The sequence below is a fragment of the Lichenostomus cassidix genome, chromosome 4 (genome assembly GCF_008360975.1).
Source record: "Lichenostomus cassidix isolate B80296 chromosome 4, HeHo_3.0, whole genome shotgun sequence".
NCBI classification, from domain to species: Eukaryota; Metazoa; Chordata; class Aves; order Passeriformes; family Meliphagidae; genus Lichenostomus; species Lichenostomus cassidix.
In genome coordinates this window covers 8,977,605-9,005,315 of record NC_139484.1, presented here as the reverse complement: position 1 = coordinate 9,005,315, position 27,711 = coordinate 8,977,605, and the positions used below count along the sequence as shown (strand labels likewise).

Below are 27,711 nucleotides of genomic sequence, written 5' to 3'. Positions count from 1 at the left end.
AATTGCTGAGTGCTGCTGGATGCACTGGGGTAGGAAAAAAGGAGTATATGTGCTTTAACAGAGCTGGATGTGTACTTTGAGTGCTGGTTGTAGTTCTTCAGTAGCCAGATGTGGCACCATGCTTAATGTAACCTCTCTTTGTGTTGTTGCAGCCTGTAGTGCAGAAATGGATGAAGTTGAAACCTGGGGCTCCCCAGCGGAGAAAGGTTTGTTCCCTCATAGTTCCCTGTCAGTAATGACAGAGAATCAAATCTTAGCTGGGCTGTAGTTCAGATTCTCCCAGCAATGGTGTCACTGGTCAATGAGTGCTAATTTCCGTTCTGCTCTTTCTTTCTTGGTCTATTCTGTCTATTCAGTAAATTGCATATTCTGATTTCCTGGGAATCCTGGGTGCCATTGTTTAACCAGAAGGGCAGAAGTCTTGGTCTTGAAATGGGACCTGAGGATGTCAAAGGCTGGTCTTCACTTTGTGGGAGGAAGGACAAGTAGAGGAGGTGGATGCCATGGATTTCTCAGTGACCTGGAAGGAATTAGGACATTACAGATTCCCCTTGTCTGTCCTGTGTGAAGGTAAATCCTTCTCGATCAGCTGCCATCACATAAACTCAAAATCAGTTCTTCAAACCCATTCCAGTTTTCTGGGTTGCAGTCTTTTGTGTTTCACAGGCAGCCACTTATGGAGTACTCAAATTGGCCCTAAAAATTGCAATTACTACTCTTGCACTGAAGATTTATGAGGAGCAGAATGTCCTATTTGTCCACCACCTGTGCAGAGACTGTGTGTAGAGCTGAAGGTAAGGGCATGTGAAGCATTAAATGAAAAAAAAATAAAATTAGAGTTTGGTTTCAAGTGCCATTCTTGAACAGCTGATTCTTGTTGCTCTATTGTGTGAGTGTGTAAGAATGGCTTAAATCAACACTTTGCAGTGACATGTCTGAAGCAATTATTCTTTGAAGACAGGAATATAACAAGAATTCGGGTCTGGGCTGTGTCTGTGGAAACACCTTCACACAAGAATTAAAGGGTGCATGTTCTACATCAAAGTGGCCTATAGTTCATAATAAGTCTAATTACCATGGCATTCATCTTCATTAAATAAATTTATTTTAATTAAAAGAATAGATATTTTGCATCAGAGTTGAAGGGGTCTGTTGGGCACTTGAGATTAAATCAATGGTTTGTTAACAATTTTATCTGGAAAGTAGATTAGATTAGTTAAATTATGCAAAGTAGCATCATTTTTCTTTCTCAGTAGAATGAAGTTATGATTAAGAAATAATGCTTGGAGCATGAAAGCTCTGCTTGTCATTATTTTTCACATTCATATTTGGGATTTTAGAGTGGAATTGTTCAACTTTAAACTGTTTTTATAATATTATATTTAATTTGGCAAAATAAAAGAAGTGCTGCAGTAGTGTCTAACAGCAGGTGTTTTCCAATGGTGATATGGAAAATGCCAGTGCTGGATGCTTGATTCAATTGGACCATATTTTAGATTTGTACTGCATTTTTGTGCTGTTGGAGCTGTAAGTCTTGTTAATCAGTTCGTAAAACAGTAGGATTTAAAAAATTGCGCTGAAGGTGTAAAACAGTCAACACCAGGAGACTTTAAAGATTAGCTTAATAAATAAAACATAATTGGATAAAATAGGCAAGTAATGAGTTGAGGGCAGCCCATATGTGTAATTTCTTGGGGTCAGTGGCAATGCATCAGTTTACACTGCATCTGGGTGAAGCCCGGAGGTGTTGTGGAGTTGTATTAACAGTGCTGTGCTGCTGAGGTGCCTCATTTTATCCTGCTCCCAACAGCACTGTGCTGCTGAGGTGCCTCATTTTATCCTGCTCCCAACAGCACTTTCATGGGACGTGGAAGAAATGCTGAGTTCAGTTGCAAGCAGCGCGCCAAGCGCTGCACGTGCTTTTGATTTCCCTCAGGAGAGGGGAAGGAAAATGTCTCTTATTAGGAAAAGAAACCATGATTGGGACTAGCAGGGAGGCAGCCCTGAGTGCTGGGCATGGTGCTCCCAGCCTGCCTGCCCATGGAGCAGCAGCACACAGGGGAAAGGTATTGGCTCAGGTCTGTGCTCTGCCCGGCCCCACAAGGCCGGGCACATGGGTCACTGCTTCAACCTGCTCCATAAAGGGCAGGAAAAAAACCCCTCTTCCTCAGATGTAACCTGTAGGCAACATCAGTATTCTGGCTGGAAGCAGGAGCATGATCTCTGTGCTCACAGCATTTGGTTTTATCCCTTACCTGCACGCTGTCACCGCTCAGGCTCCACCCGGGCACTCATGTGGTTTCTCTGGGGAAGACAGTGGCAGTTCCCAAGCCAGATGCTTCCAAGATGCCTCTGGAGGCCCCTGCTGTCCTGCCCATCCCTCTTCTGGGAGAGTGAGCACTGTGTGATGCTGCATAACTAAAACCCATCACAGCCTGGGTTATCAGGCAGAATCGATTGGTAAGGCTGGTTTAGCACCTCAGTTTCTGATGTTAATAAATAGCAATACCTTTTCCCGGGTAAGAAATTCTAATCAATGGACTACTGATAACAGATCTTCAGATCTGCACCACAATGAGGACCATATAATTGGGAAAAAAAATTAGATTTACACAAAATAAAGCACACATGCAAGCACTCACAGTGTCATCTGCCTTCCATACCAAATGCACAGCAGCGCTGGCTGCTAAAATTTGCAATGAATTATTTATATGATGAATTATCCTTCTCTCTCCCCTCCTAGAATATCCAATTGCCCATTTCCATTTTTGTTTCAGAAAGCTTTATTAATCAGATTTTTTTCACTGGATAGCTTATTAAACTTGTCCTGTACTTTTTTTCCATCATATATAACACACATCTTGTTTCCTGGTAGCACCTATCCATCTGCTGTAATGGGGTCTCCCAGCGTGGGGAAGCTTTGAGGAGTGCAGTTTTTACCCAGACAGTTTGCAGCCCTCTTTGGGAACCAGTTAGAGATGGTCCAAATTTTGGACATTTATTTGCTCACTGGAATCAAAGCAGTTTCAGTTCCCAAGGAAGTGATCCACAGCTACAGACAGAGGTTGAGACTGCATGTGCATGAATAATTCAGTTAGTCAGTTCCCTGGAAGCCTTTGAGAGGGTGGGAGGAGAAGGTGAGTGCCCAGAGACAAATAATTTCAAAGTTTGCTGGTCCTCTGCCCCTTTAGTTTCTCAGTTTTGCCCCAAAGACATAAGAAACAACATTTTACAGTTGCGGACTCCTTGCCCTGGATGTTGTACGTGGCCATGCCTGGGACCTGTTCCTGTAAATGACTGTGAATCAGCTCTGCTTCCAGAGGGGAGTATTAGAATGCTAGCTTTCTAGGAGCTGGGTAGGACCTAGGACTTTCCCAGCTACTATTTAATGGATTTCAAAGGAATCACCTACATGGGAGCATTCTGGCTTTCATTGTTTGGTTTCCATTTAGGAGACTGCCCCTGTCCCTTCCAGACGTTCCTGTAGTTTTCAGCATCTAAATCCCAAATCTGCTTCCTGTATCTGCATTTTATGTTTTTGTACCTTATAAATTTTGGGAGAGGTGAATCTTGTTGTGGAAGTGCTTTAACTGTGCCTCTGGCTTGGAGTTGCTCTGTGCTGCACTTTAAATCATGACAGAGATTTACAGTGGCGATAGAGGTGGAACTGCAGGCATCCAAATGAGTTATCTGTGCAGAGGAGCTGGTATTCACACACCTCTGCAAATAGTATCCCAGGGATGTCACATTGCTTCCCCTGGAATCACAGACAGTGATGCCCCCTACGAACAATAGCACTAAAACTGTCCTTGGGTTAAAAATAATCGGTTTGCCTGTGTGTGAGGTGCATGGTCTCGGGATCTCTTTGGCTGAGTAGCAATATTTTACCTCTAATGACCTCAAACCAGAGCCAGCCATTTTTGCAGGCTCTACAAAACACTGTTGTGCCATGAATTGTATCTGGAGGTAGCTCCTGCCTTCACCTGAGCACATCCCTCCCTGCTGGCTCCTGCATGCTCCAAAGGCTTCAGGAGAAGCTCGTCAGAATGTACCGGGTTTTCTTTACTAATTTTGTCTTTTTTATTTAGTCAGATTCTCCCGTTTTTGGATGATTGAATTTCTGTGTCTTCTGCACCAGAAGAGGAGCACGTGTAGTTTGCTGAGATTTTTTTTATTGAGGTGTTGCAGTTGGAAGCAAACGATCCTCTAGGAAGGGAGAAGTCAGGATGCTGCGTGCAAATACCAGGTATTTTTTGGTCCTTCTTAAACATGCATAAATTAATCCTAAATTTGTGTCGTTCCTCCCTTCCTTAAACTCCTACCCTTGAAACCTATTTGGAAATGATAAATAGAGTTGTTAAATATGTAAAAATAGAGACATGGAAACAGAAGGAAAACTCGATTGGGGCTCCCACAGGGCTCTTTTTCTTAATCCTGGGTTTCTTTCGGTGAACTTATATTTTTGAGCAGACTCTTGGGCAGAATGCTGGCTGGCTGGACCCTGCTGCTCTGTGAGTTGACAGAGTGTGAGTGGGAGTGGCAGTAACTAACGGCGATTAGCAGAGGTCTGGACAGGTATGTGTCCCTGAAGACATGAGCTCTTTTGGGGGTTGTGTCTTCACAGAGTGGAGCTGTTTGTCACCCTACACGTCAACCTACAGAATATGACAATTTGCATCCCTCCACTGACGCTTTGCTGTCAGATTTGCTCAACTGTCTTGCAAGGGAAAAAAAAAAGTGGTTTTATTTAATTTTTGTTCCCCAAATCTGTTGAAATAGCAGGGCAAGAATTATTACCTTCTGGAAATTACCCATCAGCTGCTATCAGTGATCACTTGTTTAATGCTTATGTAGCAATTGACGTTTCTATGACTGATGCCCCAGAAACGAGACAAAAAGAGATGGGTTTGTTTTTAAATGGCAAAGGATAGTTTTTGTCTTTTCGTTGCAGCTCTCAGGTAATAGTAAGAAAATTGTCCCTCGGTCCCCAAACCTGAAAGCTGGCTCTGACCATAATGTAACGAGAGAGAAGGTGAGAGGTTGAATATGCAGCTTCGAGACCCGTTTGCTGAATTGCAGGAGGGTTTAATAAATCCCATTTCTCACGCATCCTTGACGGTCTCTCCAGCCCTCTCTCCTGCCTCCATCGCTGCTGGGATGTTCCGCAGCATTTCCGCAGCCCCGACCGCTTCAAGCAGCGGCTGCGTGAAAAAGCGGAGTGGGAGCGCCGCGTCCCCCGGACTCCCGCATTCCCCGTCCCGGCTTTTGGGCAGGATACAGCTCTCTAAGATGGATGTTGAATAGGCTACGGTAGCGCAGCCGAGCGCGGCACAAAGCCGGGCGGCGCGGCGCTGCCCTTGCGCGGCTCTGCCGGGTGCGGCGGCGGGCGGCGGGCCGGGCCGGGCTCCCCACGGTGCCGGGGGCTCCCCCCGGGCCCGCCCCTGCGGTGGCGGAGCGGTGGCGGGGCGGGGCGGCCGCGCCCGCGGGGCACCCCCTGCCCGCCCGCCCCGGCGGCAGCAGCGAGACGCGCCGGGCGCCGCCGCTCCGCGCCTCCTCCGCTAAACTTTTGCCGGCGCTCGGCCGCCCCGCGGCTCCTCCCGGGAGGCGAAGCCGGAGCCGTGCCCTCGCCCCGGGCGGTGGTGGCGGGTGCCCGGGGAGCTCCCGGCTTCTTTCCCCTGCTTTTTACTGTTTTTCTTCTTTTTTCTTTTTCCTTTCCCGCGGGGAGGGGTGGGGAGGGGAAGGGGCTATAAAGCGCGAAGGGACGTGCGTGACACAGTCCCCACTGCAGCCCGTCCCCGCCGGAGCGGGGGGCTAGGTCAACACCCGCTCCCCTAAAAAGCAACCCAAGCCTCCCCCCCGCGGGAGGGCAGGACGGGACGGAACCGGACGCCGCAAGGTAAGGCACGGGGAGCGGGGCGGCCCGCGCAGCCCCCTCCGATTGCCCCGGGGCGGGCGGGGGGCGCGGTGCCCCCTCGGGCTGCGGGACCCCTCGGCCAGAGCGGGGCTGGGGCCGCGGCCACCCCGGCGCTGTCCCCGCAGCCGAGACTGCAGCGCTGAGCCCGCGCCCCGGCACCGCTCCGCCGCGGCTTTTGCGGGATGCTGCCGGGAGAAACCTCGGCGCCTTCTCGGATGTCTCCCTCGCCTTTGAGGTTTGTTTTTTCCTCCCTGTTTTTGCCCTCTTGCAGCCCGCGGCGGCCGGTGCCCCACAGCCTGTGCGGCTGCCGGGAAGTCCGGCTCGTCCTCCGGCGCTGCCGCGGAGCGGGTGTGTGCCAGGCAGGCAGCGGCTCCTGCTTCGCCAGCATCATACGTTGTTCTCGGGAGAAAAAAAAAAAAAGTGGCTAGCAAGAAAAGCAGACAGAAAACTACGGTGAGATGCAAGTGCTGAGATTTGTTACGTGCAGCCTGGGTTCTGTTTTTATTTCGACAGCGCAGAGACAATGGCTACAAAGCGTCGTTTAATCACTTGCAGATAGAACTTTTATGTATTTAAACCTTCACAGTTAAAGGCTAGCGCAGATTTTTGAAAAGCTGTGTTTCTGTGAACGTGTTTGTTCTGGATGTATTTAACACTTGAGCGGTAGAATGCCCTGGTTCCCCATACGGGGTAGCTCGGTGTCAGGGATGAGCGTGATCCTGTCTGTGCCATGCTGCGCAGGGCTGCTCTGGAAATCATCCCGGTGAACACCGACGTGGGCTAGGCAGCCTAGCCTAGCCCTAGGCAGCGCTGGCTTCAGAGAACGAGTCGCGAGGCTCGTTGAATTTTCCCTCCACACCAACGGATCTGGTTAGCATCTAGTTACAGTGTCAGTTAAAACAATTAAACAGTATCACTGTTCTTGTGGCTTGACTGTGCTGCAGCAGGCGAGCTCAGAAGGCAGGCAAGGTCCCAGCCGTAAATTTGCGGATCTCCCTGTCCCAACAGGCTGTTTGTGAGCAGATAGCAGATGTTCAGTGACACAGGCATGGCACTGTGTCTCCACTGGAGCATCCTACTGCCAGTGCAGTGCCATCCAGCACTGTCTGAGGATGGGCTTCCAGCCTCGATGCACCCATTTCACGCTTGGTCGAGACAGTGGAGATGTGTCCGTAAAAGTGGAAGAGGTGAGAGCGATGTGAGGGTGAATTCCTCTCTGGGAGGTTGGCGGTGAGTGATTTATGGCATTGGTGACCCTGGCAAGGCACTGCTGGCTTGGCCATAACCTGGTTTCCATAAAAACAGTGCTTGGGTGTTAGACATCAGCAGCACTCTTTGCTGTGCTGCAAGGGAGCAGGGGGAAAAACTTCGAGTTTCTGCTCAGCCTACTTTGAAAATTGCTGAATTTGAACTATTTTAGGAATGGCATTTCAGATTGCTCCTTGTCAGGGAATGTCTCATCCTCCTGGCTGCACTCTCCTACCTTGTAGGGGAAGGTGTACCTACAGGAGGAGAGCTGCCCAGGTCAGCTTTCTAGTGCCACTACAGCTCTCTGTGAAGTACTTGGAGCAATATCTAGAATTTAAAACTTGCTGATACTTGAAGCAGGAGAGGACTTTTTAAAACACTGAGAGATTTTTATGTTCTAGTTTAACCATTAAGAATGTGGTGAGATGTGTAGTAGCGCGTCACACATGGTTACTGTATGGATGTATCCAGGGTCCTGTGGCTGTTTTCCATCGTGTTGTGAGAAAAGCAATACCTGTTCCTTGTGGGCTTTCTGTGTCAGCAGATAAACAGCCCCTCTTAATTTTGAAAGAGCTCAATAATATGTGTGAAAAACTCCTTGTCACATTTCTGTGATGAGGACTACGGATGCATCGTGCTCTCCTTGTCTCTGTGCAGCCCTGGACAGAAATCCCATTGATTTCTGTGCTGTGAAGGGTGGGCACTGCAGCATGTTGTTGCAGCCCTGCCAGCAAGGTGACACAACATGCATATCCCACTCTGCCAGCTCCCTGGCACCAGCCACACCTGGCAGGCGGTGGCACACGCATGACGTGCCACTAGCATCATCAGCTGGCCAGTTCCTCCTGCCCCAGCTGCTCTGGGGAAGGTTGGGGTTTGGTGGTTGGATGAGAAGGAATTTGAACACCATGTGGGATGCTGATCCCACCGAGATTTCTATGGGCCCCTTTATCTAGTTGTGAGAAGTTTGTCACTGATGCGAGGCAGAGCTGCGTAGGATCCCCGCACGCCTGTGTTGTTGTGGCTCAGTTTTTCGGAAACGTGGAGGAAAAGCTCTGAGGTTTCCCAAATGTTTATAAATACAATTTGGTGCAAACTGTCAGGCAAGCTGTTCAAAATCACATCACGCCTGCACTGCCTTCCCCACTCAGCTCCAATGCCTCTGCCACAGAGCTGGTGCTCATCTGATGCTCCGTGCTCCCGGCACGCAGCTCCAGCCCATCTGCTGGGGCTTTTCCAGCACCCCTCTCCTCTTTCTATGAGCTGAGATGGTGCTATGGGCAGGGTTGGTGCCCTGGCTCCCTGTGCACCATGACCTGGTCAGTGGAGTCCTGAGCATCCTTCAATGCCGTGCTCCAAGAGCCCACGCTGCCTCAAAGCACCCAGCTCACACACCGGAACTGCCATTAGGGGCAGAAATAGCATCTTCAAGTCCCCTTTGTCCTCCTTAGAAGGTTTTCCTACCATAGAAGTCCCCTGAAAACGAAGGGATAAACCCTTTCCTGAAAGCTCCATCCGTGCAGTGGACTTCTGCTCCGTCCCACACCTTCAGTGGGGCTGGATGGAGCCTGTTTGCCGAATGTTTCACTCTGGAGCGTGCCAGGGTCTTCTGCCTTAACATATATAAAAAGATGAGATGTTTATTAAACTCAGACCCTGCTTTTTCTTCTACAATTTATGTCCCGAGAGGCTGGCAACAAACAGTTTATTAAGAAGAAATCCTGATTTATTTCTGCAAATGCTTACATTTCAAGCTGGTACCAAATGGTTTTGCAGGATACCACCTTTTATGCTTCCCATGGCAGTTAAAAGGATTGCTAGAAAAACAATCCAGAATCTAAGTAGGTTTGGATAAAGGCAAGCCAGGACTGTATGTCAGGGTATGTGGTGCTTTTATGCAGTGAGGCAGAGGATTTTAGCACAGAACATCTGGGCACTGGCTTCAGTTACAACACAGATTTTAGTGGGATAACAAGTCTTGCTTGGCTTTGCGTTCATTTTGAAGTCACTAAACTTTATACGAATAATAAAACTGTAAGCCCATTACTTCACTATTTGTGAGGGGCTGTTTCAGTCCCCTTTAAGGGTCTCACATCTTTCTGGGGCTGGTTTTATTTTGCTGTGCTAAGTGGGTATTTATCTTGGTGCCTGGCTTACTTTCGCGGGAGGCAGCTTTGCTAATTTGTAGAGATGGCCACACCTGGGAGGGCTGGCGAGTTTCCATTCGCCCCTGCCGAACACACACGTTTTCTGCATTAGGGGCAGACTCATGAAAACTGCACATTTCTCCTTCAGAGCATTCAAAGGGGCTGAGGTTGGTAACCTGGAGGGTGATAGAGCTGCTCTGGGCTACCAGTTCAGCCATTCGTGAGACTTAAAGTAAAGGGGAAGATTTTGCTTTTTTTTTTCTGTTTGATTATAAAATGCAGAGGAGAAGAATAGACCTGACTGAAGGAGAGAAGGGCCTCCTCTTTCATATAAGAAAACAAGTTTGCAAGCCCTTACAAAACGGTACATGTACTGGTGGGAATGCTCAGCATCAGGGAGGATAGCTAGTTAGATATCAGGGAATATGTGTTTGGAATGTAAGTTCCATGTGTGAGTGCATAGACAGGCCATGAGACTGAGGTTTGCCTTGATCGTGGGAGAACCTGGGGTGATAATGAATGCTGGTGGGCTCTGTATTTTGGTGTCACTGTCTGTATGGGCAGGAATAAACCAGAAGAAATCAGAATTATGTCCAAGGAAGGAAAATATCCCAGGTAAGACCAGTGAGAAGGGACTAAAGTACTGCTTGAGCTCTGCTGTCACATGAGGGGAGCAGTGAGTGAGTGAGCATTGCTTTGGGGGAAAGGCAGAGTGCAGAAACTGTTCTGTTTCACATCGTGACTGAGATGTACTTCTGTGGCAAAAATCCTCATTAGATCAAACAGGGATAGTTTCTGCCTGAGAAAACAGCTCAAGCTTGTGGATGGATGGAAGGAGCTTTGAGGGCTGAGGAGATGTTATGTTTGAAAACTTTAACAAGATGTCATTAGGAGAGGAAGTATTTGCCCTTAGATCACTAAATAGGTCAGGATAATAAATCATAACTCCAGGAGAATGTGCTTAAAGCTGGAAGTACGTTCAGAGGGACAGAAGGAGGGTAAATATTAGAAAGAAGTTTGTTCTTTCAGAATTAATTTTCTGATTTGCTGTATGCAAGGACACCCACTGAATGGGAGAAGGATAAATGTTAACACAGGACTGTAACAGGAAAATCTTATGACTCTGTCGAAGGCTTTGATTGCTCTGCAGGGAGCACGTCAGTCATGTGGGACATGTCAGCAACAGGCAGTGTGTCACTCACGTGTGAGGGAGCTGATACTCTAAATTCACCAAAAACCTGACAGGAGCATTTTACAGGATAGATTTTAAATGCCGTTTGAGCAATCAGCAATATGAGTGGCCTGAGAACCCAGCCCCACTCCACGACTGCTTCACTAAGCACAAGCATACCTGAGTTACTGGAGAGGTGCAGTAGATCCTGCACAGAGCATCTCTCAGTGGGCTCTGGCCTTCCACCCAGGCAGGTATTTTCACAGCATTTCTCTCAGATTTCTCAGGGTTGTTCAGGTTTGGCCTGAACTGGGATTGCTCTGGCTTTGGGGTAATTAAACTCAGGGGTTAGAGAGATGTTTGTTGCTGCATGACAGCTGAGATAGGAAGCAGTGGGTACTTGCTGTGAGCACCTGGAAAACTGAAAAGCAAAAGGCAATAATTTCTCTCTCCTACCCCATTCCCTGCTCCACAGGTCCGGATATGAGTGCCCCTCCAGTGTGACCCTCACACGCTCCCAAGGTGACACAGCACCGAGGCCAACACTTCCCCTGTGATTTACAGGGGAAAAGCATTGTTTGCCTAATTGAGTCTTTCTTTTTTTTTTTTTTTTTTCTGTGTTATTTAAGAAAACACAACTTTGTTGAAACTTTATTAGGGGGTGAGAAAAATGATGCTTCTCCTCTTTCTCACCTTTAACTTGCTCAGTACCAAAATAGAGCAGTGCCAGACCAGCCGAGGCAGGCAGGAGCACGGTGGGATCACAGGTTCTTCACACACATTTGCAGGGATGATTAAACAGGGAAGGCAGAATATTTTTTACAAAGCAGGCAGAATATCGTGAAGAAGCGAGCGCTCCCTCTCTCTCTTTCTCTCTGTCTCTGCTTTGTTTAGGTGCAGCAGATTTACTGCTGATTTGTTTATAGTCAAACACTCTAAATGTGTCTCAGCGTTCTGAAATCCAGAGACCTGATGCAAATGAAGCAGTTTACAGATCGGGATGATGGTGGTGTGGGAAAGCCAAGTGTCTTGGAGCTGCCAGCTGGTCTCTGGATGTGAAGGAGAACATCAGTGAGCAGCATTAACAGTTTCTAGTCCCCATTCCTTCCTTTCCTTTGGCTACTAAATCTGTGTTTAATTCCCTGTGGGTTTTCTCTCCTGGGTAAGAATTACTTACTTGAGTGTGATTTGTAGGACTAATATGATCTTATCCTTACTTGGGGAATACCCCAGGGGCTCTCTCAAACTGAATTTTCAGTACTGAGTAAAATAAAATGAATAAAAGTCTAACAGTCCCAGGGGGTATTAAAGTTACAATTTTTCAGGGAAGATTTAATATCAGTCAATTAAAACTTTTAAATCCTGTTATAGTACAATAGTTGGGAAAAAATAACACGAGGGAAAATAAGTAGGTTTTAAGACTCTCTCACATCATGTGAACAAGTCTAATTTAATGTTTGAATTAAGCAGGTATTTTAAAGCAAGAATCTAAGACTTCTCTTGCAAGTGTGTGATAACAGGGTGGCAGGCTCAGGCACAGAAATGCGCTATGTTAATTTACATTAGCACATTCTAATTCCTCTCATCTCATCTAAGAAAAAGCAGTTGCAAGGTGCTTATGAGAAAATCCAGGCAATTAAGGCTTAAACTAGAAAATGCAAAACTCATACACCTCAGCAAAGTGTATTTCCAGTAGCCCAAATAATGCTCTGGCTCAGCCTGTTGCTCAGAGAGTTCATGACCATTCCCACTGGGCACTGTGGGCTCGTGGTGGGTGTGTTCACCCAGGGACTGGGCAGACCCCAGCTCATGGCCCTCAGGGAAATGTGGAGCAAAGTGGGACCTGGGGACATTGTCCCTGTGGGCAGAGCTCCCCACCCGGCTCCAGCCCAAGCCTCTGCTGAAATGCTTTGAGGGGACAAAGCACTAAAGACCAGATAGTTTTATGAATTTACAGCGTTCTGGGTTTGACAATGCAGTGTCAACAGTGATGCTGAAATCATGCTTTGTCCTTCAGCAGTAACTTTGATCCAAGAATGTTGTAGCCATTTCTATTTGCTGGTGAAGGGACACCCCTAGAAGGCAGTGCCAGATCCCACACCACAGCTCTCACCATGTCTTCCCCCTTTGGGAAAAGAAATGCCCTTGGTGTGCATTTCATTCATCTCTCAATGCAGAAACTCCTCCTTCTTCTCCCTTCTTTTCCCTTCTGTCAGGCCAGGATGCATGGTTGCCATAAGAAGGCCTGGAGATTTTGGGGCTGTTTGGATGTTCGCTCACCCATGACAGCCTGACCTCCCCTGCCCGCATGTGTTCCCTCTGCTTTTGTTGGCAGCAGCCAGATAAAGGGCTAACCTTTTGCCTGCCACCCTGGACAAATAAACACTGGCCCAGCAGTAAAGTGGAGCTGAAACCAACCCTTGCAATAATCTGATTTTTCAGACCCCTACCACAGCTCTGCAGTTGACCCTGGCAGGTTTGAGACTCTGGAAGCATGTCCCTTTGGAGCACCCTCCCTTTGCACTTGGGAAAGACTTTGCAGCTCAGTCATGCAGGAGTCCACAGCTTAGAAAACAAAAAAAGTGCTAGAAGGAAGACTGGCAGCTTCCAAACATGCTCCTGTCCTGCTTTGGTGTGATGGGCTGGTGGCTGCTGAGCTGTGGTTGGACTCATGGTGTCTTACAGCACCTTTGAACAGGTCTGTGTGTGAGCTCTGACTAAGGCAACCTCCATGGCTCTGCCTCACTGTCTCCCCACCATTTTGCCCTTTGGAGTCAAATCCTTGCTCCATCACGTGGCTCCTTAGTGCTGGAGGGGTTGGGTGATGCTGGGTGAGCAGCTGGGGGAAGTTTTGGATTTTCTGTGGAGGCAGTGAGAACTGTCACGCACCATGGAGGGGAGAGCAGGTAGCTGTGTCGAGCAATTTAGAGCAGCTCATGCCCTTCACTAACAATTTTGACTGATTTATTGAGCTAATTTCACTAATTTATCTGTGGGAATCTATGTCTTTTTTTAAAGCAGGATGCTGAGGAAGCAAATACAAAATTTTAGGTGGTGTGAGTATTCCTGCTCCTTCTCAACCAGGTAGTGTATAAAACTGAGCAAGCAAAATAGGGAATTTTCTGAGTGACCGCCAGGAGCAGTGCTGAGGCTGATCATGCCCCCTGGGATGCAGTTCATCCAGGATGAGCCATTCTGTGCTCTGAGCCACTGCAGCCCCTGAGGAACCAGAGCTAAGAAATGGTGTGTGCTGCTTCCTAGGGATGGTGAGGATCACAGTGGGAGACAATATCCATGCTGAATCTCTGAGGGTCTTTGCTGCTGTAGCTGTGGCTCTAATGCTCAGCATGCTGGTAGAAATATGTAAATATCAACAGCTTCAGCACTACATTTGATACTTTCCATTTTCAAACACTTGACAAATGTTTACATATTTTCAGCAGCCCTTTCTCAGCTAGGGAAAATGAGACAAAGCATCTGTAAATTACTGTGATATGCAACAAATCATTATGAGAGAGCATCTTAAGGGTTCATTAAGGACTTGCAGGGCCTAAGATTTCCTTTACGTACCTTTAAAGCTGAAGGCAGAAAATAAAGCTGAATCCAAGTTTGGATTTTGAGTTTATTGGAAAGATTTGGATTCTGATGATAATTCAGGAATGGCAAATTTTGAGGGATCACCTACCAATATAACATATTGCTGTAGTCATAAGTAATACGTGTTGGTCTCTTCTCCCAAATAGGAGCAGAGGAAATGGTCTCAAGCTGTGCCAGAGGAGGTTTAAACAGGATATTAGAAAAAACTTCTTTGTGGAAAGGGTTGTCAAGCATTTGAACAGGCTTCCCAGGGCAATGATGGAGTCACCATCCCTGGAGGAATTTAAAAGATGTGTAGATGTGGCACTTGGGGACATGGGTCACTGGTGGCCTTGGCAGTGCTTGGTGGCATCACAGGGATGCAGTGGCTTCCCCTGGGGTTGGGGATAAGCAACAGGGGTTGGTACTGCTGCTGTCTTGCTCTGCTATTCCAGCTTTCTGGAAAGCTGCTGCTCTTAGTCTCTGTGCTATGGCAGGTGAGAAACCCTCGGTGGTAATAAGGGAGGTGTGGTAACATGGCCAAGGAGAATTCCTGAGTAGCTGTTGCAGGAAAACTGTGTGTGTAGAAGTAGGGAAGTGTCGCTGTTGAGCCGCTAGCAGAGAAAAGACCCAGTTCTCAGTGGCAAGAAGGAAAAGACCTTTATTGTTTTGATTTCATCATATATATAGAGTTTTCAAAGGTCACCCAGATTATCAGTCAGAAACCTCCCCCTAGGCCTGATTGGCCAGGCCTGCACTGTCCAAATCCTGGGACACTGTTTTCAATAACATCCAAACTTTATCTTTATTTATAAAACACAAAAGGAATTCTCATGGGAAAGACCTGTGCTAGCCACAGGGAAGTGAGTGGGAATAGCAGTGCCTGTGGGCTGGCTGTGGTTTGTAATCCTGTGTACACGTGTGGTGGTGCTCCTGATGCCACGGGAAACTGCATGTCTGATGGAAGCTGAGGCAATCGGCCTCTGTGCGCTTGACAGGGTTTCCACGCTGTCAACAATATTCCATTTTTAAATCACCTGCAAAAAAACAGAAGGGGAGGAGCGCATAAGCAATTTCAGTGTGCTCATGGCACAGCTTTCCACAAAATGTGAATGCTTCACTTGTTGCTGGAGCTGCCAGAGCTTTCCCTGCTCCTCTGCGAGTCACTCTGGTGAGCTGCAACTCCCTGCGTGTCACTGCCTCTCCCGCAGCTCCCTGCCCTGTGCCAGCCACCCGTGTTCTCCCCTTTATCAAGCACTTTGTTTGCTGGAAGCAGCTGGCAGGCCAGTGGTTCTCCCTAGTAATGGCTCAAGCAACTTTAACTCCTTCAGAAGTTAATGACTTTGGGTTTGTGTTTTAGCACTTTTCCAAAAGTCTTCCTGCCCTGGCAGTTTGAGGATGTGACAGCAGGATGTACAGATCCCGGTTCTGTTCCTGCTCTGTATCATGCCCTGACATTTCAGTCATCCCCATCCCTTGAGGATTTTGGCAAGGGCACTCGCTCATAATGTCATCCTGAAGTATTCCAGAGGAACAGTGGGAAACTCTGTAGCAAATACCAACACGCTGGTGTTGGTTGTAATTTGCAATTGTTTGTGTGTTCCTCCCCGCTAATCCCCTTGCTGAAATTCATTACAGAGAGAGAGAGCAACCTATACCCAGAGAGCAGTGCTGAAGGCAGAATGACTTGGCTGAGGAAAGTAGCTATTGTTTTATGATTAAAGGAAGGGATTATATTGGGATTTCCTTGAACAAGAAAAGTCTCTGCCCTACTTTTATTGCTTGTAACAAGGGGATAATAATTACTTTCCATTATAAAACACCTCCAGCACTTGCGCTGAAAGATTTGTGGTAGAGCTGCATTCAGGGCTGGTTATCTTAAATGTCCTGGAGTTGTGCAAACTGAGATCTCTCTGCCTTATTTCTCCTACTGGGGCTCAGCCCCTGCTGAGACTATGGAAAAAATTCCTTTTCTCTGAGTTGGGTCAGACTCACCGAGTGTGACATGAGATTTTCCTCTGGAAGAGCTAGTACCAATCACCTGTCCTGTGACGCCTGCCCTCTCCAGGGGTGACATCCAGCCACCTGGAGGTTTTGTACAGGCTTGGGAGGATGAGCAGGGACAGCAGTAGGGATCCAGGCCAGCCAGTGCAGACACCAGTGCAGGACAGAACAACCGAGCATTGTAACAGGGGTCACCGGGGACTCACTGTTTGTTTGGGTTTGACACTCGGCACTCAGTCTTGTGGGCAGAGGTGGCCATGAAAGAGAGAAGCACTGGTATGTGGTCTCTGATTGAAAAAAGGAAAACTATGAGGCATTTCCTCCAGTGTCCCAAATGGCATCTCCTGGCTCAGCTGGCTTTTGAAGCATCCAGCTACCACCAGCTCCAGGGTGACGATTTTGATGTAATCAGGGTTGAATCTGTTTCCACTAAAAGTGGAAAAATAAATAAGTCTCAGTTTAGAAACAAAATAGTCCATGTAAAATCTGATTTTTTGATACCGTGTCTCCCTGAGTATGTTTGCTTTTCAACATGACTAATTTGAGACAGCTCTGCATTTTATAACGATGCCTCTTCGGAGTTAACCTCTCCCCCAAGTTGTAGTTCACTACGACTGTTGTTCATTAAGATTTGGTGGAAATGTACCCTTATTTCTTCATACCTTCCTATTTTAATGTGGTTGTATTTTTTCCCTGTAATGCTATGGAGGTTTGCTTGGCTAAAACAATACTCCCAGCAAAGGAAAATCGCGGGATGAATTGGAATTGCAAAAGGCGCTTGGTTAATCCACAGATTATTGACACAGTGGACCCTCTATGCTTCAAAGGCACCATTATAGTCCATCGTGTCCGTGCCTACTTAGGGAGCTTTAATCCATGGATTACAGGTCCCTAAGAGCTCCTGCCCTCACAGTTACAGCTGGTCCTGCCAACAGGAGCTGCCATGTCAAGCTGGCTGCAGCACCACATGAAAAATTTGTCTTTAAAATCCACGGAGTCAGTGATACACCCCTGCATCCCTGTCAGGGCTGCATTCCTGTCCTGATCCCCTGGAGAGGTCCCACAGCCCTGCCTGGCCCATGTTTTTCCCCAGGCACCAGGCTGGACCAGACAAGAAGTTTTCAAAAGTGCTGCTTTGACAAAAAAAAAGGGAACCACAAAAAAGCCCAAATGAAAAGCATACCAAGCGTTTTCCAGATCCTTTAGGGAATAGTCAGCATTAAATGGCCGGGCTTCACTTTTCCCCTCTGGTCTCCCCCTAAGCAAACAAACTGAGCAGCTCCCAGTAAACGCTTAAATTGCAAAGGCATTAATTTTCTTTGTTTGCACATTAAAAATAACTAATTGCATTACAATCCAAATTTATAATTGCTTTTAAACTCCTCTGTTTCTCAGGTGACAATTCTGTGTGCTGTGGTGCATGTATTTGTGGCATGTATCTCTGGAAATGGAGTGTATAATGGAAAAGCTCACGGCCTCTTTACTTGCAGCATTCCTATAATAAGTCAGAAAGTCACACAGTGCCCTTTTATTTCCAAAACTGGACTTAAATCACGTCAATAAATCTGCAGACTTACTATGAGATGCAGCATGGGTAATGTAAACAGAAAAAAAACCCAAACCCATTCCCAGCACACCAAAGTTTAAAAATAGGATGTAAAGAGCAAAAAAGTTAGCCATCCATACAATAAAAAGAGAAGAAATGCAACACAAAAGCGCTACGTCAGGCAGTGCCTTAAAATTATCCTCACTAAATTACAGTTGTGCTCTTCCCACTCTCTGTAGTTAATGTGAAGGTTTGGTTATTCCAGATGCATTTGCTCCAGGTAAACCCAGGTCTTTTTTGTTTTGTTATTGTAAATCCTTCACAGGTCTGGGTGACCAGCAGATAGTTGAGGAGTAAAGCAAATGATTTCCACACATCAAGGAAGATGACTGTGAACAGTTCTGGCATTGGCACGTGAAGAATCCAATACTTTGCTCCCTTTTTCCAGAGTGTAGGTGTGTTCAGTGGCATTGAGCCTTCCTGTGAGTGTCTGTGTAAAATAAATGTACAGTGAATTCCAAACAGGAGTACACAACTGCTTGGATCCCAAAAAACCAAACAAAATGGATTCTTGGCTTGCTGTGTCAGATTTCTGTGATGGTATGTAGGCAGCAAGCCTCTGATCCCTTAAGGAGTACACCCCACACAGCCAATTTATTGCTGGAAAAAAAGGTTAGTCAGAAAATACAGTAGCAGGGAAATCAAAAATGGGATTTTATCTGTCTCCAAGGCCACCTGTTTCTGGCCTGGGTTGAGGATGTGCCCACCTTGCTGATCTTGCAGCCTGTGGGAAAAGCCCATGAGGTGCTGCCACAGCTCAAGCTAATTTGTCCCTGCCTCAGAACCTGAGCCAGCTGCAAATCCTGTTATGCTCTCCATTTCTCCTCCTAATTGCAGTTTACCTAGAGATTTGCAGATGAAGTTTGCTACCTGCAGGTCTTAAAAGGCAGGACAAAGGGCTGTGTAGCACTTTTGTAGATGGGATTTTGTAAAGATTGGGGAAGGAAAGTATTAGATAGGAATTAATTGTAATCATCATAAAACCCCTGACCTGACAATGATTATCTTAATGTATATGCTTATAACTCAAATGTATAAAATGCCAGGCCGCTGCTTTTGATTATTTGCACTTTGTGAAAGAAGGAAAAAGCCCCAAGCCTCTGGCAAGGTGGTGAATTCTGAGGTGTTTAAAATCACGCATGTCCCTCTCCAACGTACAGCACGTCTTTTTCATCTGTTGATCTTTTAAGGTAAATACAGCCGGATTCATTAAGCAAACCTCCCCGAGGTGTGGCTGTTGCTACCACAGTGTTTGTGCAGCCTGGGAGCTGCTCACCTGGGGACAGGATTGCTGCATTCCAGGTTCAAATGCAAGGAAAACTGTGGCTAACACAGGTCTTTCTCGTGAGAACATTCCGCTGTGTTTTATAAACAAAGATAAAGTTTGGATGATATTAAAACAGTGTCTCGAGATTTGGGCAGTTCAGGCCTGGCCAATCAGGCCTAGGGGGAGGTTTCTGGCTGACCAATCTGGGCGACCTCTGAAAAGTCTATATATATTGAAATCAAAATAATAAACTCTCTCTTTCTTGCCACACTGAGAACTTGGGTCCTTTTCTCTGCTAGTGGCTCAACAGTGACAGAAACCCTGGCCACCTGCCCTGGCATTGCTCAGCCTGCCCAGGTTCAGTGTCCTGGTGCCTGGCAGGCACAACTGGTTGGCCTTGTCTGCCGGAAGCAGCCCTGCCTGGGGTCCCCTGGGTGCTCCATGCTCAGTCTTACTCCCAAGGTGGGTCAGCCAGCAGGAATTTTCCCTCTGAGTTTAAGGCTCAGTTGAGAGAGATTTGGGGGGAAAAGTGAGAGGTAAGGATGGGCCATTAGAGGGCACTTTTGCAATCCTAGAGAAGGAAAACAGTGCTTATTATTTCACTTAGGACTTTTTATTTTGGCACTCTCTAAAATTCAGTGATAAACAGCAGGCAAATCCCTCCACTCAGCAGGAATATATCAATAAAATATTGACTCAGAGTTTAAAAGAAAAGAAAACATGACAAACTTGTAGAAAACGGAATAAAAGGCATTTAAGGAAGTGGTAAAGCCTAGAGAACAAAATATCACACAACATATTTCAAGTAATTCCTGTGGCTTAGCAGTGCAGTGCTTAGGCCTCAGCTTGTACCTGGCTTCTAAAAAATGAATCCAAGACAAGAAAATGGTTTGTTGGGAGTTTCTGAGGGCTGAGTGGCAGAGCATGAATTAACAGGCTCACATCTAGCAAGTACATTTTCTGAGGGGCTCTGTCAAAGTCATTGGTGAGCTTGTGCAGAAACAAACATGAGATGAATAAATGGGCTTTTTGCTTTGCTCTTGATGTTTTGCATGAGTAAACTGTAGAGGATTTAGCTTGAAACCCTGCCAAATTTTAATGAGTGTGTTGCAAAAAATAAAATCTGTTTATCAACTGGTGTGAAAGTGTGGTGTAGCACTGATAGCACCGCTTCCAAAAACTGTGAGCAAGCTTTGGATGCCTCTTCGCTGCTGTCCCATGCATGAAAACTGGGAAGTGTTGTGCAAGAAAACTGGGCTCATTTTAAGCCTCTGAGGTTAGATGCAGGAAAATTAAAGCACTCAAAATTCTATGAATTTGTAAAAGAACAGAGTTTATAAAAGTTTCCTTTTTCAGTAACGGCTGACAACTTTGCAAGGTATTTCATGTATGGGATGGGCAGGGATCACAGAACTAACTTTAATGTGTCTTTTTGAAATTATTTTTAAGCCAAAATTCTTTCACAATTAGATAAAGAAATCGGAGACAAATCTGTACCTTGTCACTGCTCTGTGGCTGTTAAGGGGGACAGAAACACTGTTTATGGGAGTTTTTTAAGGGCGTTAGCTAGTGAAACTATTTAAGAAGGGAAGCTTAGCGTATAATCAAAATGGTTTATTTTAGTAGTGGTTACATTGCACTGGAACTGACTATAGGAATACACAAGATTGCAATTTCAGGGGGTTCATGTGGAGGACGCTGTCTGCAGAAAGCATCAGAGTTTCTTACCTAACCAAATAATCTGCTGTAACTGTTGTGATTAAGTTGGAAGGAATTTCTTCCCTGTTGGCCAATGATAATACTCGAAAAATCAATAAACAGCATGTTAGAGCACACTAAACTCATCCTGCTTTGTGTGAGAGGAGCTTTCTGTTGGCTTTGGTGACTCAAGCCAGCAAGTATTTTGACTTATGATCTTTGCTCCAAAAGGTCAAATGTCTTTAACTTCGCTGATAAGTATCAACACTTCAGTCTGAATTCGAGGAAATATGCCCACTGTCATCAAAAGCTAAGTCAGGACCTGGTTGTGATAAATTTTGACAAAGGCTGAGAAAGCTAAATCAGGATTTACCTGTAAGTAGCAATTGCATGTGTTAGGTAAGGCCCTGGACTCATTTCCCTTCTGTAGGGAAGAGCACTGCTGTGACCTGTCATTAAACCATCCCAAATGATAACGGGGCACACAATTTGAGACCTAAAATTGCATCCTGTGAGGGAATGTTCAGTGCATGTCACTCCTGGCTCATGGATACTTCAGTTTGCTACGTATTTTCTCTTCCCTCTCCTGCCACAAATTTCAATGGGACAAGAGAGATGAAGGAACTGAGTTGGACAGCAGGGGTTGGAGAAAACAGTAGAAAGGGGGGTGGGAATGGGCTGAGATCTGGGGGGAGCAGAGAGGAGGTGGGAAGGTGCTGAGGAGGGGTGAGAGGGGGGGACCTGTGTGTTGGTGGAAGGAACAATTAAATACCAACGTTGTCAGAGGGAGAGGAAGCAATATGAGGGTGAAAACAGCCCTCCATGGCCTTGCTGGTGTCAGGAGCCCTGCTGTCCAGCGTGTGGGTGGCTGTGTTCAGCTGTACTGAGCGCAGGACAGGCAGAAGGGGAGCTAGAGGCAGCAGGGAGAGGGATTTGGGAAGAGCAGTTTTAGTATGGCTTAGACTACACTGTGCCACTTCTCAAGGAGCTTTATGTTTGCTATTTTTACATAAAATATTAGAGAAAGGTCAAGTGGGGTGGTGGGAAAAAAGAACAATCTCAGCAACAGATTTAGGTAAAAGAAACAGAAAGGTAAAAGAAAGAGTTTGCTATAAAGTAGTAGTTACCTTACAGTGCAGTACCCGGGGCAGTGTGTGACTGTACACTCAGCCAAGGGACAAGATAAAACTGTTCCTGTCAGCTCAGCTTTTTACCATGTTTCTCCCCAAAACCAGTGCTAACACAGTTTAGGTAATGGCCTAAACATCTCCCCCCACCCCGCCCCAAATTAATAAAAAAGCTATCATTTAGCAATTTAAACTTGAGGTACCAGAAGTAGGCTGTTTCCCCCCTTCCACCCCACCCATCCAAGAGCCATTATATATGAGATCATCTACTGTACTGAAAAGAGATTTCCAGCCTGTCCCACTGTATATGTTAGGGTAGTCATTACTGACCTAGTTATAGACATAATAATGAAAGGCTGAAAGTATGAATTATTTTGCCTAATTTGTAAAGGATTCTCTGCTTTTGTGTTTTGCAATTGCCATCAGGCTTGAGGATTAAGCCCTGCTGAATTGCATGCTAATACCAATGTGCTTTGAATATGTGTGGGTTTGTATCACATGTTTTCCTAATTCGTTATTTTTGTAAAGAACAGTTTCACTGGAAATATTTACTTTCCAGAGGATTGTTGGAAGCCCAACCAAAATCTCCTAGGGGAAGTGAGGCCGATGTACCCTCCATCTGCTCTGTACTTACTGTAGCTCCCAAAGCCAGCAAGCTCCATTTCTGCTGTGACAAAACACCAAAGTGTAACTCAAGAAACTTTGTGGAAGGCTTTTGCTCTTTAGTAGTGAGAGGGAGAAATTCCAGTTTGAAACCAGTGCCTGGGCTTGCTTCAGTTACAGTTGAAGAGGGGAAAATCTTGGTGACACCCTTTATCCAAGCGCTGTGACGGTGTGAGCTCAGTCCTTACAGTAAGCTTTCCTGGTGTTTGTGTGGCAGTGAAGGTGCCTGCACAACACAGAATGCCTGTGAGGTTGTTGTAGGTGTGCCCACGTTCCAGCACAGATCAGCTCCATGTGGTGCCCTCCTGAGGTGGGACTCCCTGTCGTTGCTGCAGGATGCTCCTGCTGCGCTGCCCGCTGCCGCTGCTGCTGCTGCTGCTGCTGCCACTTGGCTCCAAGCCCCAGAAGTTGCCCACCAGGGATGAGGAGCTCTTCCAGATGCAGATCCGGGACAAGGCGTTTTTCCACGACTCCTCAGTCATCCCTGACGGAGCCGAAATCAGCAGCTACCTCTTTCGAGACACCCCCAAAAGGTATTTCTGTTTGGCTCAGGTGAGGAAGTCCTACTTTGAAGACAGTAGCTCTGCTTGCTGGGTGCCTTGATATAAAAATTGGACCCCAACCAGAAAAATACAAATGCCGGTATTTTGTTTGGTGAAGTAACGATGTGAGATCCCAATCTGGCCTCCCCAGCTGAGGGTATGTCCAATTTATTTGATTTCTGGGATAAGCCCAGAGCTCCCCCAGACCGCAGAATTTCCCTGAAGTGGGGCCACTAACCGTGTCTGGAGGCAAAGGGAGCGGGAAGGAAATTAGAAACTACAGGCTTACCCCACCACACTTGTCCCTCTTCATTATCTCATATCGTGCTTTAAAGAAGCAGCGTAAGGCAGCCTGTTCTGAATTCCCCACTTCCCAATCTCTGCCCTACGGCTCAAAAAATACTGGGGGTCAGACTGGGGAAGAACCTGAGGCTCCATAGAGTTCAGGGAACAGCTGTATTGCCATCATATCACATCCCTCCTCCAGCCTTCGTTGGTGAGAAACGTTTTGCTATGGGTGATGTGTGGTGCTTGGGGGGATGCGGGAGGGCAGCTGAGTGTGTCTGTATCTATATGTGCTTACTGGACATAATGTAAAATGTATGTCATGCTTAGAAGAACATATTCCTAAGTTCCAGGAGAGATCCCGTTTTCCTCATTTATACCTTTGTGATTATTTGTATCTACGTAGTATAGAGGTAAAAAGTAAAGCTGGTGGCAGGGAGGGAAGGAGGCCAGAAACCCTCTGCTCTGCCTTGACACAGAAGTGTGAACTCTGCTCCTTAGCTCTCGCCCACTGGCCTTTCCATACTCCCTCAGCCTGCTAGTAACACTTTTGACTCTGTGGCCCCACCAAGACCATCCCTGATCACGTCAAGTCAATCCCTGCCAGCTGGCTGCCATCAGGAATTACTGACATGTGGGTCTGGTAATCTCCCTCTAGGTATTTCTTTGTGGTTGAAGAAGACAACACTCCCTTAGCAGTGACGGTGACACCGTGCGATGCCCCTCTGGAGTGGAAGCTGAGTGTGCAGGAGCTCCCAGAGGAAGCCAGTGGAGAAGGTTCAGGTAACAGACTGTCAGTGACTTCCCCTGTCCCCTTCCCTGCTTTTCTCCTGGATTAAAGGCTCTTCAAACACTGAGTGTCACAGCAGGCCTGTCTTTATGATCTCCTGCTGTTTGGGTCTTGAAGTGCAGGAGACTGGCAACAGGCAGCAACATGAAAAGGAAAGGGGCTACAAAAAGGTAAAAGTTGAGGTTACAGTCCCCGTGGGGCACTGGATGCTGCCAGAGCAAACTGTTTGCCCAGAGTGACTCACTTTTATGGTGACTTTACTGTGAGCTGTGTATACCAGATAAGAACTAGAGAGACAAGGGCTGGCATTGCAGCAGGACTGAGCTCACCCCTCAGATGGGTCTCCAGTCATGGAGCCATATAGCTGCTGCTCAGGAGAGAAAAGAGCTTCCAGAGCCTCTGACACACATGCTGAGCTGTCACACATACCACACAGTATGGCAGACACACCTTTGGTCCCCACTCTGTTTAGCACCAAAATTTTAGCGGAATTCAGAGGGCCAAAGCCAAGGGTCCACATCCAGGAACAGGCAGGTGAGTCAGCTTCCCCTGGGGAAAACTGCACGGCAGCTCCAAATGGTGTGACTGATACTCTGGTGGAAGGTATTAGCTACCATTCATTAGACTGCATTAATGCTGGGCAGGTGGAATTTCTATTGCATTTGGTTCTACCCTGAGTGCCAAACCAATTTTCCTCTCTGATTTGACAGAAGTGTCGATTAATTACATCTTCCTCAGAAGACAAAGCCTTCCCTTTTCATCTCACCTTTGTATTTTATGTAGTAAAATGTGTCAGAGTTCTGTTTCCTCACATTCGCAGAGAGTGACTGTACAGATGTTTTCCTTTGCTTGTACTCCAGGTGACCCAGAGCCTCTTGAGCAACAGAAACAGCAGATTACCAGTGAGGAAGGCACAGAGCTCTTCTCCTACAAAGGCAATGATGTGGAGTACTTTGTGTCCTCTAGTTCCCCATCTGGATTGTACCAGCTGGATCTGCTGTCGACAGAGAAAGACACCCATTTTAAAGTGTATGCAACCACAACTCCAGAGTCGGACCAGCCTTATCCTGAGCTACCTTATGATCCCAGAATTGATGTCACCTCTCTGGGACGTACAACAGTGACACTGGCATGGAAACCAAGCCCCACGGCCTCCTTACTGAGACAGCCCATCCAGTACTGCATAGTCATCAATAAAGAGCACAACTTCAAAAGCCTCTGTGCTGTCGAAGCCAAGCTCAGCTCTGATGACGCCTTTATGATGGCTCCAAAGCCAGGTCTGGATTTCAGTCCCTTTGACTTTGCCCATTTTGGCTTCCCTGCAGACAACAACTCTGGTAAAGAACGTGGTTTCCGAAAATCATCAAAGTTTGGGCGGCAAACATCCCCAAAGCCGAGAGTAGACCTGCATAAAGTTTGTATTGGGAACAAGAACATCTTCACTGTGTCTGACCTGAAGCCAGACACGCAGTACTACTTTGACATGTTTGCAGTGAACACCAACACCAACATGAGCACTGCGTACGTCGGCACCTTTGCCAGGACAAAGGAGGAGACTAAGCAGAAAACGGTCGATATGAAGGATGGCAAAGTTACAGATGTGTTCATCAAAAGAAAGGGAGCCAAATTTCTACGTTTTGCCCCTGTTTCATCTCACCAAAAAGTCACCTTTTCTGTTCATTCCTGCCTGGATGCTGTTCAGATCCAAGTTAGGAGAGATGGAAAACTCCTCTTGTCTCAAAGCATGGACGGTGTGCGGCAGTTCCAGCTCCGGGGGAAAGCAAAAGCTAAATATCTTATTAGGCTGAAGGGAAGCAAAAAAGGTGCTTCTATGCTGAAGATCCTGGCTACAACGAGGCCTAACAAACAGTCATTTCCTTCCCTTCCCGAAGATACGCGGATCAAAGCCTTTGACAAGCTCCGCACGTGTTCCTCGGTCACGGTGGCATGGCTGGGCACGCAGGAGAGGAACAAATTCTGCATCTACAAGAGGGAAGTCGATGACAATTACAATGAAGAGCAAAAGAAACGAGAGCAGAACCAGTGCTTGGGTCCAGACACGAGGAAGAAGTCGGAAAAGGTTCTCTGTAAATACTTCCACAGCCAGAACATCCAGAAGGCAGTGACCACAGAGACAATCAGAGGCCTGCAGCCCGGCAAGTCCTACCTGTTGGATGTTTACGTGATAGGGCACGGCGGGCACTCAGTGAAATACCAGAGCAAACTGGTGAAAACAAGGAAGTTCTGTTAGTGGCCCTGGGCAGAGGAACACATGGCACTCTGGACTGAGCATTATCCTGCTTCTGAGTACACGGATTGACTACTTGCACAGCTGGGAAGTTGTGACCTGTATTTGTACTGTGTAGAAAAGGTATCAACTTGTATATTTATGTTTACATAACTCATTGTTTGGAGGGACTGAGGCTGGTGCTGTCTGGTAGCACCTGGCAGCAGTGTTATCAAGTGTCCAGTGACCCACATGTGATGCTCAGTAGATGCCCAAGGTAGCAGGAAACCTTGGAAGAACTGGCAGACCTTTGCTTCCAAATTGCATGAACTGCTTCTAAATTATTTTATACTTTAAAAGGCTGAGATGTATCATTTGTCCACCTTGTTACTCGCACACACAACTCACAGACATATGCCCTTTCTCTCTGTAGATGGTAGGGTTTCTGTAAATTATTTTACAGAGTCTTGTTTTAAATGTTTATGTTTCTATGATTGTAAACTATTAAAATCTCCCCCCAATAAAATACAGATCTAAACTAAGTATTAACTGGACTGCAGATGAAGCAGTTTCATTGCTAATGTAAATTCTTACCTAGCTGATTTTCATGTTTAAATACTGTATGTATTTCATGTACAAAGTTGCCATAAGGTTATATTCCTGTACATAAAATTAAAAATATTAGATTATATATTGTTGGGGTTTTGTTTGTTGGTTTGGTTGGTTGGTTTTTGACATTCTAAGTGGGCAGACAGGCTTGGGGACAGAAGAGGCATGCTGAAACCTGGACTAAATTCAGTTTTCCTGTTTCATCATGGTTTGGAGTCTGAGTGAGACTTTCATCATGGTTTGGAGTCTGAGAGAGACAATGCAGATCTTTTGTATGGTCATGTGTTGTTTTTTGTTAGATTATCATCAGAAACATTTGCTTTCTGGATGCTGCTGGTTTTGACCACAGTAGTAATATGCTGAAAAGACTGTATTTTTCCCATTGAGAAGAATGGTAGTGCTACAAAAAACCCAGGTACTTTCATTTAATTTGCAGTTATTTCCATGGTGTAGCTTTCCTTAAGATATTATATTTCTGGATCTCATATTTTCTAAATTGTCTTCTTTGTTTTTCTATGTCACCTTCATTGACTCAAAAGCCTGTTGAGAGCCCCTTAATGGAAAACACACTTCAGAGGAGCAGCTAGGCCAGCCCCATTTCAAGCAGTGAAGATAGGAGAGAAGGGGACCAAAATCCATGTAAAGGCTGAAAGCAGATTCCTCAGGCTGCTGACAGGAAAAATGAGACCTGTCTGTCCCTGCAGAGGTGAGCTCCAGTCTTCCTTGACCCTGTAGTGTTGAGCTCCTGAGCTTTTCCTTTCTGCTGGCCCCAGTACGTTTCAGGGTACAGACTGGTGCGTGGCAGCAGGGTTTCATGGCTGCACAAGCTGCTGTGCC

The 27,711-nt window shown here is 46.5% G+C and overlaps 1 protein-coding gene across 2 annotated transcripts; it reads left to right on the top strand.

The window, feature by feature from the left end:
* Positions 1-176: 176 nt before the first annotated feature.
* Positions 177-26,956, top strand: NDNF (neuron derived neurotrophic factor). Of its 2 annotated transcripts, XM_085057806.1 has the most exons (7): positions 177-206; positions 357-570; positions 650-794; positions 4,089-4,246; positions 22,757-22,954; positions 23,907-24,031; positions 24,899-26,956. In XM_085057806.1, the coding sequence occupies exons 4-7, from the start codon at positions 4,227-4,229 to the stop codon at positions 26,287-26,289; spliced, it is 1,734 nt and encodes a 577-aa protein (XP_084913932.1). In that variant the 5' UTR covers positions 177-206; positions 357-570; positions 650-794; positions 4,089-4,226; the 3' UTR covers positions 26,290-26,956. The 2 variants fall into 2 exon arrangements, with proteins under 2 accessions (XP_084913932.1, XP_084913933.1); XM_085057807.1 differs by lacking the exons at positions 177-206; positions 357-570; positions 650-794; positions 4,089-4,246 and adding an exon at positions 5,497-5,896.
* The last annotated feature ends 755 nt before the right edge of the window (positions 26,957-27,711 follow it).

Coding starts and splice junctions, on each gene's coding strand:
- NDNF (XM_085057806.1), top strand. CDS start 4,227: ATGCTGCGTGCAAATACCAG. Junction 4,247..22,756: donor ATGCTGCGTGCAAATACCAG/GTATTTTTTGGT, acceptor TCGTTGCTGCAG/GATGCTCCTGCTGCGCTGCC. Junction 24,032..24,898: donor AGCCAGTGGAGAAGGTTCAG/GTAACAGACTGT, acceptor CTTGTACTCCAG/GTGACCCAGAGCCTCTTGAG.